The following is a 19,855-nucleotide window of genomic DNA, read 5'->3' on the forward strand; positions in this document are numbered from 1 at the left end:
CCCAAACATGCTGATTGTGTCCATAGGAGACTTGCATTTTTGGGTGCTATAGAGCAGGAGTGGTGCATTTATGGCACTCCAGATTTTTTAGACTTCAACTCCCATAATCCTCAGCCTGTATTGCCATTGATAAAGGACTGTGGGAATCAAAGTCCAAAACATCTGGAGGGACAAAGGCTCGCCACCTCTACTATAGAACATGTCCTGACTTCTCAAAAACACGCCGGTTCCTTATCCATCTTCTTATTTTATTATTCCCAAGAAAGACAAGGTATGTTTTCACATCGTTAACTTCTACGGGATGAATAGCTATATAAGACTAAAAAAAAGTTTTGAATGGTAATGTTAGTATTGATTCTTCTTTTTCTCAAAAAATCTACAGATCTACAGTAACAAATCTGAAATATGTTTATTTTCCTGTCACAGTCTGACTTGTTCATTGACTGTACAGTATTTACATCTTGCACTTGGGAATTGCTTTTTTCAGTTCAGTGTTCTGCCATACTAGTTGCCTACTCCCAAAATGTTTACCAAATGTGTGGTCACAATAGTGGCCTGCCTACAGACCCAAAAATAAACAACTTTCTTTATATTGAAATCGGGCTTCCAACTGTTCTGTCACAGTTGAAAGACTTTGGTCTCTGTCAACAAAAGCAAGTCTCAACTCTTCAGTACTATAATGATTTAATACACTGGAGCACCTATAGAATCTATGGCCACTAAAGTCTTTCTAGCTACAGACAGAGCTGAAACTTTGGTGACCTGAGATCCAACAGGTTCATTAATCTCCCTCTTTTGCAGATAGAGGGAAAGGCACAACATTTGAACTGGATGTGCTTCACTTAACAGTCTAGGGATTTCTCCTTTAAAGCTTCCCTCAGATTCCAACAATTCATTTAATGGAAACTTTATTATTAAATTTTATGAACAGAAATTGAATGATTTTCAAGTCTTTTCAGAACCCGTGCACAAGCAGTTAGTGCTCTTCATTGTGATCACTGTGTTTCACTTCCTCTTACATCTTAAAAATGGAGGACTTTCCTCTCTCAGGGTATATTTGGCAGCAGTTTCAGTTAATAATAATAATAATAATAATAATAATAATAATAATAATAATAATAATAATAATAATTTATTGTCATTGTAAGTATATACACATACAACGAAATTCACAGACACCCAGAGACCAGACACATGCACACACATAAAATTCCCAAACACTCCCCACCCACTAAAAGTCCCCCACTAAAAATACAAACATCTACACCGCAGGCCAAGTTACACAGTCCAACTAATTATTCACTACTGATGGTCTTTAAGCTCATTATTAATTGCAATTATAGCTCTGGGATAAAAACTATTGAGAAAACGTGTGGTCCGAGTCTTAATTGTTCTATATCTTCTGCCAGATGGTAACAGTTCAAAAAAGTTATAAGCAGGATGGGAAGAGTCTCTCAGGATGCTATGTGATTTCCTTAGACAGCGGGATGTGAAGATGTCATCCAGGGTTGGTAGCTGGAGCCCGATGATATTCTGGGCAATTTTAATGGTTCTCTGTAGAGCTTTTTTGTCCGCTACAGAGCTACTCCCAAACCATGCCAGAATGCCATAGGTTAGGACACTCTCAATGGTGCTACGATAGTATGACAGAAGCAAATGCTGAGATAAATTTAACTTGCCGAGCATTCTCAGGAAATACAGCCTCTTCTGTGCCTTCTTCATTAGCATGTTGGCATTTATAGTCCATGAGAGGTCCTCTGAGATGTAAGTACCCAGAAATTTAAAACTACCAACTCTCTCCACTTCCTCACCGTTTATGTACAGTGGTAAATGTACATATCTCTTCCTCCTAAAATCAATTATGAGTTCTTTAGTTTTTTTGATGTTAAGTGTGAGATGATTTTCTTTACACCAAAGTATCAACCTTTGTACCTCCTTTCTATAAGCAGACTCATTGTTCTTATTTATGAGCCCCACCACTGTCGTATCATCCGCAAATTTAATAATTGCATTGGTGTTATACAGTGGGGTGCAATCATGTGTGTACAGGGAATAGAGGAAGGGACTTAGCACGCAGCCCTGGGGAGCTCCTGTACTTAGTACCAGGGTAGAAGAATGGTGAGATCCCATCCTTACTGACTGTGGCCTATCTGTCAGAAAATCCTTTATCCACATGCATATCTCCTGAGGTAATCCCAGGTTGATCATTTTAAAAAACAACCTATTTGGTAGAATGGTATTAAAAGCAGAGCTATAATCCACAAACAACAGCCTCGCATAAGTTCCCTGATGTTCTAAGTGGCTCAATACAGTATGGAGTACAATGGACACAGCATCATCAGTAGATCTATTTTTCCTGTATGCAAATTGCCATGGGTCCAAAGAAGGTGGAAGACTAGCCTTAATGTAATCCAGCACCAATCTCTCAAAACATTTCATAACAACAGATGTTAAAGCTACTGGTCTGTAATCATTGAGAGATACCACAGCTGACTGCTTGGGGACTGGCACTATAATAGATGTCTTCAGGCAAGTGGGGACTGAACACTGCAACAAGGATAGATTGAAAATATCCGTAAAAACTCCAGCTAATTCTGCAGCACAGCCCCTAATAACTCGTCCCATGATTCCATCTGGTCCAGCTGCCTTTCGAACATTAATATTCTGGAAAGCGCGTCTCACATCTGAAATCTGCAGTACTAGTGGTTGTCTGTTGATGGTAGATTCTAGTGATGTATTATAGACAGTAGGTGCTGGAATAATGGTTGTTCCTGTTTCCACCTCAAAACGGCTGAAAAATTGATTTAACTGCTCAGCCAAAAAATCACTGCTGCTACACAGACTGTTTTTGTTACTCTGACCAGTGATTTGTCTTAGGCCGTGCCACACTCGGCGAGTGTCAGAACTTTCAAGGTGTTGTTCAATTCTCTGGCTGTACATAGCTTTGGCATCCTTAATGCCCCTTTTCAGTTTAGCTCTAGCCTCTCTGTACTGTAGTTCATCACCAGAATGAAAAGCAGCATTTCTGGCTTTTAATAAAAGGCGCACTTCTCTATTTAGCCAAGGCTTGTTATTAGAAAACACTCGTACTTGTCTGGTAGTAGTAACAACATTGATGCAGCTTTTGATATAAAACAGTACTGTTGAGGCATAAGTATCAACATTGTCCTCCTCAAACAGTGCCCAATCAGTGCTCCTAAAGCAATCTTGAAGTTGCTCAGATGCATCCACTGGCCACACTTGTATTTCTCTAATTGATGGTCTGATTCTTTTAACAAGAGGTCTGTATGATGGAATCAAAAAAAGAGATATATGATCTGACTGTCCCAAGCTAGGCAATGGCTTCGTCTTATATCCATGTATGATGTTACTATATACCTGATCCAAGGTATTTTCCCCTCTAGTGGGACAGTCCACATACTGATAAAAGTTAGGGAGGACGGTCTTTAAATTGGCTTGATTGAAATCACCTGCTACCACCAGCACTCCATCTGGGTAGGCCTGCTGCTGTTTGCTGATAGCAGTTAACAAACAACTCAAAGCTGTGGTTGTGTTAGCATCAGGAGGTATATATACTGCTGTTATTATAATAACATTAAACTCACGAGGCAGGTAAAAGGGGCGGCATTTCACTGCCAAATACTCCAAATCAGGAGAACAGTGAATGTCCAGTATTTTAACATCTGTGCTCCAATTATCGTTTGTGTAAACACAAACCCCTCCACCTCTGCTCTTCCCAGATTCAACAGATCTGTCTGCTCGATGTACTCTGCGTCCTTGTAGTTCAATTACCTCCCCTGGGATGGAAGAGTCAAGCCATGTCTCTGTAAAGATCATAACGCAACAGTCTCGAATATTTTTCTGTAGGGAGATAGTAAGTTCCAGCTCCTCAATCTTGTTGGGTAGAGATCTAACATTTGAGACAAAAAGACTTGGCAATGCAGGCTTGTGAGGATTTTTGCCTAACCTCACTCGTAGACCGGCCCTGCAACCTCTTTTCTGCTTGCGTTTTCTCCGTGCTCTTTTCTTCCTGACAGGGAGAGCAGGGGGAGTAACCCCCGGATATGCAGGCTGTCTTAAAAGCTCAGCTGGGATGTTGTAAGTTGAGACCGTCGATTCAAAGTTGTAACCTTCTCTGCCAATAGATAATAATTCTTGTCGACTGTAAATTACTTGTGCCTGAGCATGTAGAGTCCGTAATAAGGGCCGATCTCTGGAATGCCTAGCCGCTGCAAGTGCTTGCGCCGCCATCTTGACCTATGGAGAAGTTAAGGGCTTATTATTCTCCTAGCTATTAATTCAAGGATTTCTAAAGGGTCTTTTTCATATTTGGTATTTTAGAGAATCAAGATGGTCTTGATGCCAGACATCTCTTTTTCTCAGGTGACGTCTCAATTCCATTTGAGCCAGGGATAATCCCTTCTACATGGCCAGAGTCTTCTTTACATTTAATTTCCAAATAGTATAGGCATTCTATGTGAATCATTCTATTTCCTGCTGGTGGTTGCAGAAAATATCTGTATTTTGTGTGGAATCAAAGCAAAGGGTGCCAGATTCTTTGCAGCATTTTGCTAAATGGGTGATGGCAGTTATACTGGTGGCTGATCAACTAGCCCAGTTTCCTATAGCCATCGGTCTTACTCATCACAAGGACTGGAGTGTCATTGATTGTGTAGCTAGTGTTTGCTGACTTGACATCTTTCCTCTTCCAGTAAGTGAGCTTACCACTCACCCTATCTGTGAATTACTAAGTCCATAACAAAAAAGTAACAAGTTCCTTTACTGTCACTGTTCGTTGACTGGTCATCTGTGAACTCTTACAACCCACAACCTCATTTCTCTAGATGTCTCGCTTCTATAATTTGTTGTGGGTGGCATACCTTGAAATTAAAAATTCTTACTGCAGGATGTGGAGTGGAGGCATGGGAGGTGGGTTCCCACCAAAAGCTACTTTAGAATATTTCATATGTGACTGCAGTGAGCAGGACCTGTATGTGTGAATTCATAGATGACCACTTGAAGAACCAATTATAGCATGCACAACCAGAACAAAGAAAATGTTAAACCAATAACCTTCTTCATCTTACTCTCCTTTAACGTCTTAATGCAAACGAGCATGAAACATAAAACAGAAAGAAATCAATATGTGTGCAAATAGGAGTAGCACAATAAGAACAAGTGGAATGGAAATAGCCCTGTTACAAAAGTGTGCTCTGACTAGTTTTGTTTAATGCCCTATACTAAATTGGAAGGTATGGGAAATGGAGCATGGGACCAAATCAACCCAAAGATCAACAATATAATGGAACCAGTGAGGTCTTCTCAGTCCTAATACTGAGAAATGCCATATGCTTAATGCTGACAAGATCAGTAATAAATTTTCTGGTTGCTTTGGGCAGCTCAGAAGTCATTTGATAACATTCTAAGCCATCTTTTGTAGCGTATCACCAGTTTTGATTCAATGTGAGCCAACTGGGGGCACATTTTGTCCATTACCATATAAGCCCTCTTCTGACAAATTGTCTTAGACCCACATAGGTAAGCTCCCTTGGCTGGGATGTACAGTCCAGTAATGAAGAGCTAAGTAATTTTTGAAAACAACACAGTGAGAAAAATCCAGTTTCTAATCCAAACATGCATCCACATTCACAAGTAACTATCTCAAGGTGCATTTAGTGCATGCTTTCAATGAGATGAAGGAGGCATTTTTCTAGCTGAATCATCAGTGATGGTCTCCTTATTACTGGTGAAGTCAGAGATGAAGGACAACTGCAGACAAGAATAAGGAAAAAATGTATAAAAGATGAGATTGTGCATCTTTATGATATTTTGAACCTTTAAATGGCATTTTTTTGCACTAGAAGTTGACAACAACACTAGTACATATGAATAGACTGTAACAAATCTGTTCTATTTGTATTACTATTTAACTAACATAAAATGTTTTGCTACTGGAACTAAAATAATTGGAATCTTTGTTTCATTTTGTTTTGAAATTTGCTTGGATCAATGTAACAATGTGCTACATTTGTCATGTTTACAACATCTTTTAATGGTGTTTGATACCTGGTATTTCTAAAAAGACATAGTGTACCAATCAGTTTGTGCAGTAGAAGAACGTTCAAGTTTCTTTTATTAAGGTGATACAATGGCACAGGTACAACGCTTTCTGATTGCCTGTTTTTACTATATCAGCCAGCATCTGAAGTCCTAGGCCATTAATTGTTACTCTGTCTCATATTCATTTTTAAAGCTCTGTTTCCTGTTAGAAGGCTGTGGAAGTGATGTAAAGAAAACACACACACACACACACACACACACACACACACACACACACCCCAAATACCATACTCTAGTTCCTTTGCTTTAAATTAACTTATGCATGAATGACTTTTGCATATTATGATGAGTATTCTTAGGACTGGGATATAATGCTTTAACTATAACCACATTTGTAAACAATGAGGCTTTGATAAAGTACATTTGAAAAAAGTTATGTTGAATGTGGTATGCTGAAACCTTCTACTTATTTGCTTTCAACTAACTACTATATAATCTTTGTATTTCTGTGTAGTTTACAAGGTTCCAGATGTGTTATTCGTTGTGAAGAAGGGAAATATTATAATGGCAGAGACTGTGAACCATGCCACCATTCATGCGCTTCTTGTGCAGGTATCTCTGATATTTTTGAATTGGTTGAACAATTTAATCCCTCTTGAAATAAAGCATAGTATTTCCTGTTCATACACTATGGAGCTTCCACCTCTGCTGCCTATCCAGCTTTACAGAATGTTGTGATAGTTTCAATACAGTGGTCCCCAACCTTTTTTGAGTCACAACACCATTTTATAATACTCATGTAACCTACAATCCCCTACCACATTTGCATAAAAAGCCATTTTTAATGGGGTGAAGTCATTGCTTCTCAGAAAGTAGAGGTTTCTTTCTCCCCTCAAAGGACCTGTTTCTCATATGTACACATACATGCTAACTTTAACATTCCACTCTGTAATGCCAAGGAAGAAAAGTAACAAGGGCTACACATATAAGGCAACCTGCAACTCTCTTAGGGGTCACTGTTTTAATAGATGCAAAAGAAATATTGTATTTTAAGATAATGACTTATTTATACATCAGGAGACTTATATACAAAGAGGTACTATTATGTTAGAGTTTCCAAAACTTATTTTTATAAGGAAATCACAATATGAATTAACATATTACATTGTGCACGTTTCCATCAGTTATGAGATGACAATTTCAGTATGTGGAATTTTGCATAAAAATAACTTGTGCAAAGTCTTTATGGATCATTGTTCCTTATCCTGACAAAACTGAATAATGACAATCAATCAATAGAAGTGTCTGTCACAAGCTGTCTTGTTGCAATTAGTAACTTAAACTGAAGTTTCAAACTCACTCCAACAAAATGAAATTTCATAGGAAGAGAACCTCTGGTTGTTATCTCTTATAATTTGCATCTGCAGAGATAATTCCTAGGACCTAAAGATGCACTAGGGCTAGCTCAGTTTCACTTTCCAACTACAACTCCATATGTAGCATTGGAGGTCACTTCAAAAGGCTCATCAGTGTTTGGGAAAAGATGCAGTGCTGTGATGAATAAGAAGCCTGCAAAGCCATCAGTGCACATGTGGAAGAGTGTTGGCTCACATGGGAGTGATCCACATATGGCTCTCTTTATTCCATCCAATATGTTTTCAGTTGTTTATTATTTTATTTAAAATATTTTACCCCACCTTTCTCCTTAAAAAAAAAATCAAGACAGCTTACATAATTAAAAGACAATATTAAAACTAAAAGCAGTATATATATACACACACATACGGTGGTGCCTCGCTTAACGGGCGCCCCGTTTAACGACGAATCCACATAACGATGAAGATTTTGCGATCGCTTTTGCGATTGCATTGCGATGTTCCCTATAGCAGTGGTCTCCAACCTTGGGCCTCCAGATGTTGTTGGCCTACAACTCCCAGAAGCCTTCACCAACACCTCTGCTGGACAGGATTTCTGGGAGCTGAAGTCCAAGAACATCTGGAGGCCCAAGGTTGGGGACCACTGTCCTATAGGGAAAAATCGCTTTGCGATGATGGCTCCCCCCCCCATCATTGCAAATGCCCCATTTTTGCACAGCTGATCGGCGGGGCCAGTGATCTTGGCAAAGGCCCGCCGATCAGCTGTGCGAATACGGCGTTTGGGATGAGGGGGGAAGCGATCGTCCCAGAAAAGAGCCGCTCCAGCCCCTCCCCCTCCCCGCCTCACAACTGATTGGCACTGCTCTTAGAAGCTTCCCCAGGCTTGCCCAGCAGGTAAACAGGCAGTGGAAATGCACTGGGGAAGCCTCTGAAAGTGGGGTGGGGTGGGTGGGGGTGTGGCAGGGGCAGGCCCGCCATCCCCCAGCGCCCCCCCCGCATGCGCCCCATGGCAAAGCGGGGCTTTCAGAGGTGCATTTTCACTGTTGAAAAAGCCCCAGGAGGCTTCTGAAAGCGGCATGAGGGGGGCTCTGGGGCGGCGGGGGTGGTGGGCCTGCCCCATCACACCCCCACCCACCCACACCCACCCCGGCAAAGCGCCGCTTTCAGAAGCCTCCTGGGGCTTTTTCAGCAATGAAAATGCACCTCTGAAAGCCCCGCTTTGCCGTGGGGGGCATGAGGGGGGGCTCTGGGGTGGTGGGGGGGTGGGCCTGCCCCTGCCACACCCACACCCACACCCACCCACACCCACCCCAGCAAAGCCACATTTCCACTGCCTGTTTACCTGCTGGGCAAGCCTGGTAGAGCAGCGCCAGTCAGCTGTGAGGTAGAAAGGGGGAGGGGCTGGAGCGGAGAAGATGGCAAAATGGCTACCCGTTGTGTTTTGGCCCGGATTCCTCGCTTACTGCTCAGCGAAAATGGCCGCCATATAGATGGCAAGAAGAAATAGAGTTGACTATCATCTACATATTGGTGATACTGAACTCCAGAACTCTGGACAGCCTTTCCCAGCAATTTCATGTAGATGTTAAATAACATAGGAGACAAAACAGAACCTGAGGGACCATGCAAATCAGTGCTCAGAGTGTTGAACAGGAGTCTCTCAGCACCATCTTCTGAGTTCTTTCCTCCAAGACAGACCGGAGCCACATTGCCTCCAAGTCCTATCCCAGAGAGACTGGCCTAGAGGATACCATGGTTGATAATATCAAAAGCCACTGAAAGGGCCAGCAGAACCAACAGGGACACATTTTCCCTCGTCCAGTTGCTGGCATAAATTGTCCACTTAGTTGACCGAAGCAGTCTTGGTTCTATAACTAGGTCTGAAGCCAGACTGAAATGGATCTAGATAATTTGTCTCATCCAGGAACCCCTGGAACTGAGAAGCCACAACCTGCTCCAGCACCTTGCCCAGGAATGGAATATTAGAGACTGGTTAGTAATTGTTCAATATTTTGGGATCCAAGAAGGCTTTTTCAAAAATGGTCTTACGATTGCCTCATTTAAGCATGCTGAGACCCTGCCCTGTTGCAAGGAGGCATTTATCCCTTTTCCTATCTACTCAACCAGTCCCTCTCTGGCAGCTTTTATAAGCCAGGAAAGGCAAGGGTCCAGCAGACATGTGGTAGCCTTAAATTATAGTTAATCACTTGAACATCAAAGTACAGTAAGATGAATCTTCTCCTCTGTTAAGGATATGTCAATATGTTACTTTATCTGTTTTGTTGGTTTTTGAGGCCCAGGACCTGATGCTTGCCTAAATTGCACGGAAGAGTACCTTATGGAGAATGGAAGATGTGTGCTGGCCTGTAACAATGGGTATTATTTTGACCAGTCACTAGAAAACGGATACAAAACTTGCAAAAGGTTAGTGCATTTTTTAAAATCAAATGTATAAATGTACCTGTTTCATGTGTGACCAATGGTTAATGAAAAATATGTTGCTGGCATGATTCATTTCAAGGTATATAGATGTAACTTTCACGTGTTAATTTAATGTGAACTTTTAATATGAATTCTAATATACATACATACATACATGCATACATACATACATACATACATACATACATGCATACATACATACATACATACATACATACATACATACATACATACATACATACATACATCTAATTAAGTGCTAGGAGAGATGAAACATACATTATTTGCATGCGTGAGACCACAAAAGAGAGGTATTGACACTAGAGAAGCAATAGAGATCTTGCCTGCTCATGATGGAATTAAAGATGCCTTTCCATCAAAGAGTAAATTGAACTGTGGCAATTATGCTTCAATTTAAGTAGTTCTTAGAAGTCAAAACAAAGGCCCAAGGGGAAAACTGACCTTCTTCCCTTTCTAATATAATATTATATTTCTAACATAATAGGAGGATGAGTTTGTCATTGTTTTGGTAGACAAAAGCAGAATCTAAGAACAAGAGGGAGTCACGGAGCTTCAATGCACTTGAATTGCCAAGCATGATCTGCAGCTATGGGAATGTATGACTAGAAAGTGGGTTTAGTTTCTCTAAAAGTACCAAGGGACTGCATTCATTGTTTAAAGAGGAGTCCACTTCTTCTTACTTCTACTAAAGTAAGAAATAAGATTGGCTCTGATAGTGGGTCTCTCTGAAGTGCAAAATGGATAGGGAAGCCATGAGATGGATAGGGATTGCCCATTCCTGTCCTAGAAAGGGTGTGGTGGCAGAATATCCCTGCTTCCATTTCCAATTAAGAAATTGAGCTGCAATGTGGAGAGTGTCACCAGCTTTACTAAAACAAATATATTTCAAATGCTTCCACAAAGCTGGATTTTGAATATAGTTGGCTACAGTTTCTGTAACTGCTTTTCTGTATAATTGTCAATCATGCCCACATTCATAGAAGTCAGTGGTACTAATGGAGGCAGATTGTACTTTCAGCTCAGAGGTTCCAATTAGGAGAGCGTAAAAGATGAGTCACAAAGCTGATCTGTTGGGTACAGTCGATTGTTAGTTGGGAAAATACTTGAAAACTAGAATTAGTGACCGGAGATAGCAGAGGTCACAGCTATGAAACAAGGCAACAGGCCTTTTACACTGTGAGAACACTGCTAGGACTTGATGACCATGGCTGAGGAGAACAAGAAGGCTATGGTTGAAATGAGGATCCTATGAAGTCGTTGAGAAGCTTCAAGCAGACAGTAATGATAAAACATATGATCAGGAGGCTGCAAACAGAGATATGACTAAAAGGAGAACTTTAGCAGGTAATGGTTGTTGTGGGTTTTTCGGGCTCTTTGGTGGCATTATGAAGATGCTGGCCACAGAGACTGGCAAAACGTTAGGAAGAACAACCTTCAGAACATGGCCAAAGAGACCGAAAAACCCACAACAATCCTTAGTTCCCGGCCATGAAAGCCTTTGCATATACATTTAGCAGGTAAGTTTTGAAACATCTAGAAGCCATATACAAAAGAAAGAACTTGAGATAAAGGGAGACAGCATCTATTCCTGGTTGTGAGTGCTTGGCTAGGATGAAGGTTAAGGAAATGTGCTCTGGGGGGAGAAGCTACTGAGAGCTTGCTTGACTGGGGAAGAACCTCTTAAATATTGAAAACTGAAAATAACCCTCTATAGTCCTGAATATTTAAGAATTCTGCAATTATGCGACCTTGTATTATCATCTGAAAAGCATATCTTGAATTCCCTATTTTAAAAATCCTTAATGAACATCTTAATTTTGATCACTTAATTTTGATAAGTTAAGATTTATCTCTAGTGGTGGTGTCCATCCCATGTCTATACGCTGGGAACCAGGGTTTCTGTATAGGGTTTAGTTTGGCAGCAATGCTAGAAATTTTAAGTTAAATCTTCCATTAATCTTACCTTGAGTAGGCCCAACAGAGTACATTCATAGTTATGGCTCCCAGATCTTACTGATTTCAATAGCTCTTGTCTAACTAACTTCCGACTTAGCCTTATGTAGAGTGTTCCTTGTCTGAGAATAAACTTTATAGCAGAGAATTCCACAGAACAAAGTCCAAATGTTTTTGAAGGCGAACAAAGGTGAGATGGCTATGTTCTTTCAATGTGTCTATGCTTTCTGCTCTACTTTCTCTTCTTATCAGCCTTTTAGAGTCTCAAAGTTATCTTTATATGAAACTGAAGAAATCAAGCACTGTTTGATTATACTATTGGGTGATTCTAACATCCAAATTTAACCAAATATAAAACCTGCTTTTTCCTCCTTAAGATGTGATGCCAGCTGTTTTGGATGTAGTGGTCCAGGAGAGAAAAACTGCACAAGTTGTCCAAATGGCTATATCCTGGATACAGGTCTCTGTGTAGTTGGTCTAGTCTGTAAAGATGGTGAGTGCTTTTAACTTACCCTCATTTTTTTTTTGCCTTTTTAACCAGATTACTCACATATGTTTCCTCTCCCTTACCAACAACAAAAAAATTATTTCAAATGAGCTCACTTCCATAACAGGTTTTGATTCACAGGATGAGACAATACCTTAGCTTTTCTCTTTGTTACTTTGGTAGATTTTTTAAAATATGCAATATGTCATAAACTGAAAGAATAATCTATTTTAACTTACACATTTAAATGCCATAGAAAGGAATGTGGCATTTTTGGTTTACAAGCCAAGAAACAAAATACACAAACTACATTCCAAAAAGGTTTAAAAAAAAAAGTTTGGAAACTTCAGCCAAAATGCCTATACAAACAAGTAAAATATATGTATTTTGAAATTTTATTTTTGTGTTTTCTAAGTTGTACAAAATGTTAAATATTAGGATATGTTTCATGTTTGCATTCTTAGACTGCTTCCAGACAATGCTTTTTCTATGTAGTTGTGCTCTCATTAATGGAATTCTACAGGAGGAACTGTGCAACTGGTCCAAGGCTGCACAGGCTGGCTATCTTAAACGGCATTTTCAATATTTGAACCTCTCATGTCTCTCCATCACTGCTTTTGCCTTTTTATCTAGTAGAAAAAAGTAAGTTAAAAGAAACGTAAGAAATATAGTAACTTCATATTCTGTGCCATGTTAAAAGAAAAAAAATTATTTTTGAGAAGATTATAGATTTTCATTGACACCAACACTGTCATTAATTGCAATGGCAGTTAGCCTCTTATTTGTACCAATGTGATCAAATCATTTTGTCACTGGTTTAAACAGAGGAATGTCTTTTTAGGTCACAAGTGGGGATGTCTCAATTTTGGCGAGTCATCCCACTTCGTGAATCATCAAAAGTTGATGACTTATGAAGTTTCCCCCATGAAGCATGGGGGGGTTATTTTAAAAAAACACCACTGCCCTTAGCATGCCTTAAGGGAATCCAGGCTGCCCTTTGCAAAGATGGCAGCTGTAGCTTCCCTACTCTAAATGAAGCCACAACTGCCATCTTTGCAAAGGGCAGCCAGTCTCCCTTTTCACATACCATGACTGTGGAGGCCAGATGGAGACCTTGGTGGCGGCAGCAGTGATTATGGTAAGGCGGTGTCAGTGGAGGTGGGGGGGCTAAGGCAGGGAGATGAAGGCAGGGAGACTGTGGGGGTGGGTGGCTGCCTATCAGCCCACCAATCAACTGATTAGTGGCCAGTAAGCAGAATGGTTTTTTGTTTTGTTTTTTAATTTACAAAGACAAATAAAAACAGGAAAATATTCATTGATACGTATTCGTCGGGACTTAAAATTTGATGAATAAGGATCAACTACTATTTAACGAATCAGCTATTTTCATTGAAAAAGCCAGTCTGTTTTTATATTCATCCCCATCTCTAGTCACAACTGTGGAAAAAAATATTAAATTGAAAGCCTCCTTTCAAAAAAAAAAAAAAACACCAGTTGTTGAAATGGTGGGAGTGTCTGATTGTTTAAAGAAACAAGTTCTAGTGCTTTATTACGACAGCTTTCCCTCCCTTAGCTTATTCTGGAGATCCTGCCCATGTTCCAGTGCACTCATGTACAGATCTAATAATTACAAATTATGTGCCATCAAGTCAACTCTGACTTACGGCAACCCTTCTCAGGGCTTTCTAGGTACAGAGCGCTCACAATTTACCATATTTTTTGCTCCATAAGACGCACCTGACCTTAAGATGCACCTAATTTTTAGAGGAGGAACACAGGGAAAATATATTCTGAACCAAATAGTGTAATACAATATTAATAAACTATAACAGAATAACATTTGAACCACGTAAAGTGAACAGCAGTCAACAGTGGCATTAATATAGACCATTATCAGCCAGTGATAAGACCTATACCACTCTACCTATATTTTTCATTTCCTTTCATCCACCTCCTCCCCATGCTTATAGAAATGTCTCAATGACAGATGAGATTGTTGTGCAACTCTGCCCAGCTACAGCTCAAGCCTATATTACGTTAGAAATTGTTTGTCTGATTTGGCACTGCATTGAGAGGTCCCTTTTAGTTGTGTGGAGGATAAATAGTGGAATTAAGCGATTTAACAGCTGGTTTTCCTTATTTACTTTAGGTTATGCAAAAGAACAGCAACACAAAGCTTAACCTGATCCCATTCACCAGCAGTAGCACATGCTCAGCATAAGACCAAATCTCGGTTTTGTGACATAATTCAATGTTTATAGCATGCAAGGCACAACAGGTTAGGCCACACAAAGCCATGAACAATATTCTTGATGAGCCAAAAAAACTGAATACAAACTATAGTAGCTGAAATCAGGAAGCAGGTACTGCAATCCAGTTAGAAGTCATGAGGCACAGTTAGTTTCCTTGCTGCAACACCCTTTGGAAATACATTCTCTGTTAGATGCCCAGAACTAGTTGAAAAGTTTGCAAGTTGAATCCAAATTTCCCATAGAAATGCATTGAAAATTAATTAATGCATTTTTAGGGGGGGGGAGGTCAGAAACTTTAAAAAACGTAAAAGAAAGTCACTTACCAGGTACTGTAGACTGAGCCTTGCTCTTCACAGTGCCTTGGTAGACCCCAGAACAGCCCAAAAAGAGCCCTAAACAGCTAAAAGCCAGCAGGCAGCCGGCAGACAGCAGCCATTTTGTGCTCTTCTCCGCTCCTGCTCCTGTCCCCTCCCCTCTCCCCACCTAACAGCTGATCGGTGCTGGTCTGAACACTTCCTAGGCAGCTTTTAAAGCAAGTATGCACCTTTCTACACAAGCAGGTTTCAACTCAAACGGAGCATCTTTTCACCCAAGCACTAACCCCAAACAAACAGCTTTTAAACTAAATTTTACATTTTAAAACAACAATACCAGGCAGTCCCAGGTCTATCTTCCAGCTCTCTAACTGCTTGGACTAGCAAGGAAGCAGACAAGCAGCCTCTTCACTAACTGAAAGTTTGAATTTCCCCACTTTCCCTGCCTTCCCCGCATATTAGGTATGCTAATACCTGTGCACTGGAGGATTGTGGGAGGAACATCCAGCCCCTGATGGGGATCCTGTGGGGCACCCCAAAACACTGAGTAGCTCTCTTGGCCTCTTTTGGGATTGGGGCTGTGCAGCCTTGCTCTGATCAGGAGGTGCAGCCAGGGGGTCACCATGCCTTTGGGGGACAGGGCACAGAAAGGGGCAGGAGGTTCAGAGGCCATTCCAACTCATACATGGCAGGGGAGATACCACGATCATCAAAGTGGTTTCCCCAGGATGAGGCTCATCTATTGCACTTTGGATGTGCTGACCCCTGTGATTTCCCCAAATACGGGAAAATCAACTGCCTAAGTGGGGGACTGTGTTTGTGGTTTCCCCTGGTTTTTCTAGAATTACTCTTGCCCTTTTGTCCTTGGCTGTTTTCACTGCCTGCTGCCAGAGGCCTCTTGGCCTTGCTGGTTTTCCAGGTGGGCTCCAGGAAGCAGATCCTAGAAAGCCAGCAGTGCAGAATGGTGAGGTCCAAACAGCAAGCAGTTTCTGCTAGTTCAGAGGCCTCCCAGCATGGCAGTGGGGGCCTTCTGGGTGGTGGTGGTTGAACCCCTTTTTTACTGTATTTATTCCATAAGACGCACATACCTTCTCCCCACTATTTGGGGGGGAATGTGCGTCATATGGTACTATTGCCTTTTTCTAGACAGTCACTTTGGGACTGTACAGCTTGCCCAAGACTATACAAGCTGGGTCTTTTTCCAATGTCTCCACAACCAGATGTTTAATTCACTGAGCTGTTCAGCCAGCAACATATATAAAAAGGAGACATGAAAAACACAGAAAATGGTTTTAGAAAGCAAAGAGGGATAGAATTCTGTTACAGTGGTGAATGAATGTAAGCCATTTTCTACCTAGGAGTCCTACAGCCACCTTGTGAATATGGACTTTAGTAGTACAAACCCATGTGCTGAATAGATTTTTTAATCACTATTACTGATACCTTTATTAGATGTGCAATAAAATTTATTAGACCTTTATTAAATGTGCAATAAAATTCCCTCAGTGCATCAGCAGCATTGAAGATGACAGTTTACCCACATAGGTGTATACTTGCTATAATATGGCATTGTAAATGTTTGTTTCAGTTCTCCAAATAGAGTACAGAAGATGTGTATCTGCCCTCCTTGTGCTGCTTTTCTCCAGGTTTTTAAACACTGGTACAAAATTACTACAAAAGACTAATACTATTTATACTGAAAGAATATTAATTTTTGTACCTTTTTTCAATGATTTCATCCTTTTTACCGGAATTCTAGTTAGATATAAGTAGGACATCATAGTTCCCATAACCAGGATTTCTTCTTGTTTACTTTATTAACATTCAGAATAATGGCTAATGGAACAAGATCACATAATGAGATAGCAGATCCTATGGATCTGTTGCTTGAACCCTGATAACCTTTTTTTGTTTAGCCTCCCAGTGCACGCACGCACGTGCGCGCACACACACACACACACACACACACACACACACACACACACACACACACACACACACACAGAGAGAGAGAGAGAGAGAGTGCTATATTCTTATTGGGCAAAATGGCACCAGCCAGGTTTCTAATTACTAAGGAAGATCCAGCTTTATCACTCTCCAAGTACCCTCAACTCCCAGAAATCCTGGCTAGCAGGGGTGATGGTTGTAGTCTGCGAGTTGTAGTCCAAGAACATCTGGAGGCCCAAGGTTGGGGACCACTGCCTTAGATAAAGTAACTGATAGTTTAAGGGAGCTGGTGGATGCCCGCAGTCAGTTGACTGGCAGCACCTTTCGGTATATTTCAGTGGTCAGTTGAGAATAAGTTGCCCCCCTTTGCCTTCAAGTGTTCATGGCTTTTAGCTGTTGCTGCTCTTAAATGCTGCTGGCATTTCTATTTTCTTTCCCCTTCTAATAAACTGTACAGTATGGCTTTTGAGGATTTGTTTAATGGACTGTACCATGTATGTTCCCCTCTGTGCTTGCCTTTATGACTCCGGTACCTACCTGGGTGTTCCTTCTCCATACATCATGATTCATATCCACTGATTCTCAATTGAATGCCTCAGCTTCAAGAATTCTGACTTCCATTTTGCCTGTCCTCCTTTTGACCCTCTTAAAGCACCTTCATGCATTATTTAAGAATCATATTTTTCCTCCAAAATTCCCAAATTGTCAAAACAATTGCTTTTCATCTTCATAATCATAGTTACTGTGTTTCCCCGAAAATAAGACAGGGGTTTTATATTAATTTTTGCTCCAGAAATGCATTAGGGCTTATTTTCAGGGGATGTTTTATTTTGCTCACATACAACAATCTACATTTATTCAAATACAGTCATGTCATCTTCTGGTTGTTGCACAATGGTGGAGGGTGGGGTTTCACTTAACTAAGACTTATTTTTGGGGTAGGGCTTATATTATGAGCACCCTGAAAAATCATACTAGGGCTTATTTTCAGGGTAGGTCTTATTTTCGGGAAAGCAGGGTATTTTCACATAAACCCTAATTTTTGGATAGAATTAGTACATAATTGCAAATAGGCTTCCCCTATATTTTTTATTATCAGATTTTCGCTCGAAGATTTACAGGTTTCTTGCGTTAGGCAGCTCGCATATATGAGCACTGACAAAGCCAGATTTTTGTACTACATATTCTACATTGTTTGCCATTAAAGCTAAGCATTACAAAGAAAACTCCCATTAAGATGCCTTATTTTTCAGTACAGATTGATTTCAAGCATGATTTATATCAGAGTGGACAATACTGTAAGTGGCTGTCCAAATATTATTGGTTTGAAACTCACTGGTTCTAGTCAATATAGCCAATAACAGGAGATTATGAGAGGTGCCATTCAACAGCATCAGGAGGGCAAGAAGTCCCCACCCCCTGATTTGCATGTTGTTGCCATATTTAATTATTTAATCCTATCTCAAAAAGCAGTTCTGAACAATGAACCTTTTCCCCCACATAATGTTATGAAGGAAGAAAAGCACATGCTGTTATGAAGGCAAGATCTGTTAGTTTATCTGAGTGATCATTTTGAAAGAAGTAATTGATGTTCTATAATTCTGCTGAAGTCAGCAGGGTTGAACAAACTTTATTTGAGGAAATACCAGCTAATATTTGATACTTTAAAAATAATCAAGGATGTAGTAGTACTTTATCGTAAGATTATACTTAACAATAAAAATACTGCTGCAGTGCCTATATGCTTATTTGATCTGTGATACATCTGAGCTTTCTAGGGAGAGTATAACAAGGGAGAGCATAACAAGTACCTAGGTACCTAAGCTGTACTGCATTTATGTGGCTGTGGCTGCAACTACACTGGCAAGCTGAATCACTTCAACTCACATTTTCTGCGATGTCATTTGAAGCATGTATTATGACTGAATTTGCAGTCAGTGACCACATAGGAACTATAGGTTGATTCAGGAGTTCAGTGTTTACACTCAATCTGTTGCAATTCACATTTCAGACCCCAGACCTCCTTCTTTCCTTCCCTTCTCTGGTTCTGCCTCTGCCAGTCGATTTATGATTCACTGTCAAGCTGCTTGGTTTTGAAAGGTTTGTACAGTGTTCCAGAAAAAGTGGCAGCATTCCAGAGTCCTTCTTAATGTAAATACCACATTCTACAGCAATGTCTTTTATTTTGCCTGGGTTATTTCTGTTTTGTTCATAATTTAAAAAAAAAAAAGGCTTGTCTAAACAAGCATATTAATACTAGTGATAAAGTGATCTGGCCTCTAATGTTTTAAAAAAGCTTACAATCAGAGGACAGTTGGAGGGAAAGAATCCAGGGTGGATGTTCCCACGGTCCTCAACATCAGCCCCAACTGCCTACGTCACTGAAACAACACCCACATACATGCCTCCCCATCTTTACAAGAACGAATCAACTGAACACATAAGAGTAAATCTATTCAAAATGTTCCAGCTTGGAAAAAAGTAGAAGCATGGAGAAAAAAAGCTGTATTGGGAACAACGAGGGCCAAGATCAATTCGAATTAGCTTTTGTGCTTTGTGATCAGTAAAAAATAATTAGAATTCATCCATTTTATAAGCAGAGCAAATCCCACAGTATTTGTCTGTGTAGTCACAGCCTATGGGATCCTGCTAACAACTTGACTAAAATCCTATCTTCATTATCAAGACAAATATCCAAATGTCCCTTCCTCTCTCCCTCAACAGCCTTTTCTGCCCCTTCCCCACATCTGTTGTAGAAGGTCCATCAACTCTCTAGGGAAGAACTGGAGACTTAGGGGAGAGTGGATTCATTCCATGGAGAGATGCTGCTCTGCTGCTAGGCAGACAGCACCAGATGCAACCCAGTTGGTGGCTGAGGAGAACAAAACAGTTTTCTTCGTTCCATTCCACAAAGTGGAGGACCTGTGTGCCAGTGCTTGAGACTTTGTTCTGATCAAGATTTTCTTTTAAGAAAGTAATGAGCAAACAAGCAGATAAAGTGCT

The 19,855-nt window shown here is 40.5% G+C and overlaps 1 protein-coding gene and 1 pseudogene across 2 annotated transcripts in view; both read left to right on the forward strand.

Annotated features, from left to right (window-relative positions):
- The window catches only part of PCSK5 (proprotein convertase subtilisin/kexin type 5), a 357,644-nt gene that overhangs the window by 251,171 nt on the left and 86,618 nt on the right, over positions 1-19,855 (forward strand). For both annotated transcript variants that reach the window (XM_020787785.3, XM_020787784.3), the window contains exons 18-20: positions 6,575-6,672; positions 9,731-9,860; positions 12,230-12,345. In XM_020787785.3, the coding sequence (XP_020643444.3) occupies positions 6,575-6,672; positions 9,731-9,860; positions 12,230-12,345 (344 nt within the window). The remainder of the gene's footprint in view (positions 1-6,574; positions 6,673-9,730; positions 9,861-12,229; positions 12,346-19,855) is intronic.
- LOC140705086 (U1 spliceosomal RNA) lies at positions 15,583-15,737 on the forward strand (annotated as a pseudogene).

This window comes from Pogona vitticeps, chromosome 2 (genome assembly GCF_051106095.1).
Source record: "Pogona vitticeps strain Pit_001003342236 chromosome 2, PviZW2.1, whole genome shotgun sequence".
NCBI lineage: Eukaryota > Metazoa > Chordata > Lepidosauria > Squamata > Agamidae > Pogona > Pogona vitticeps.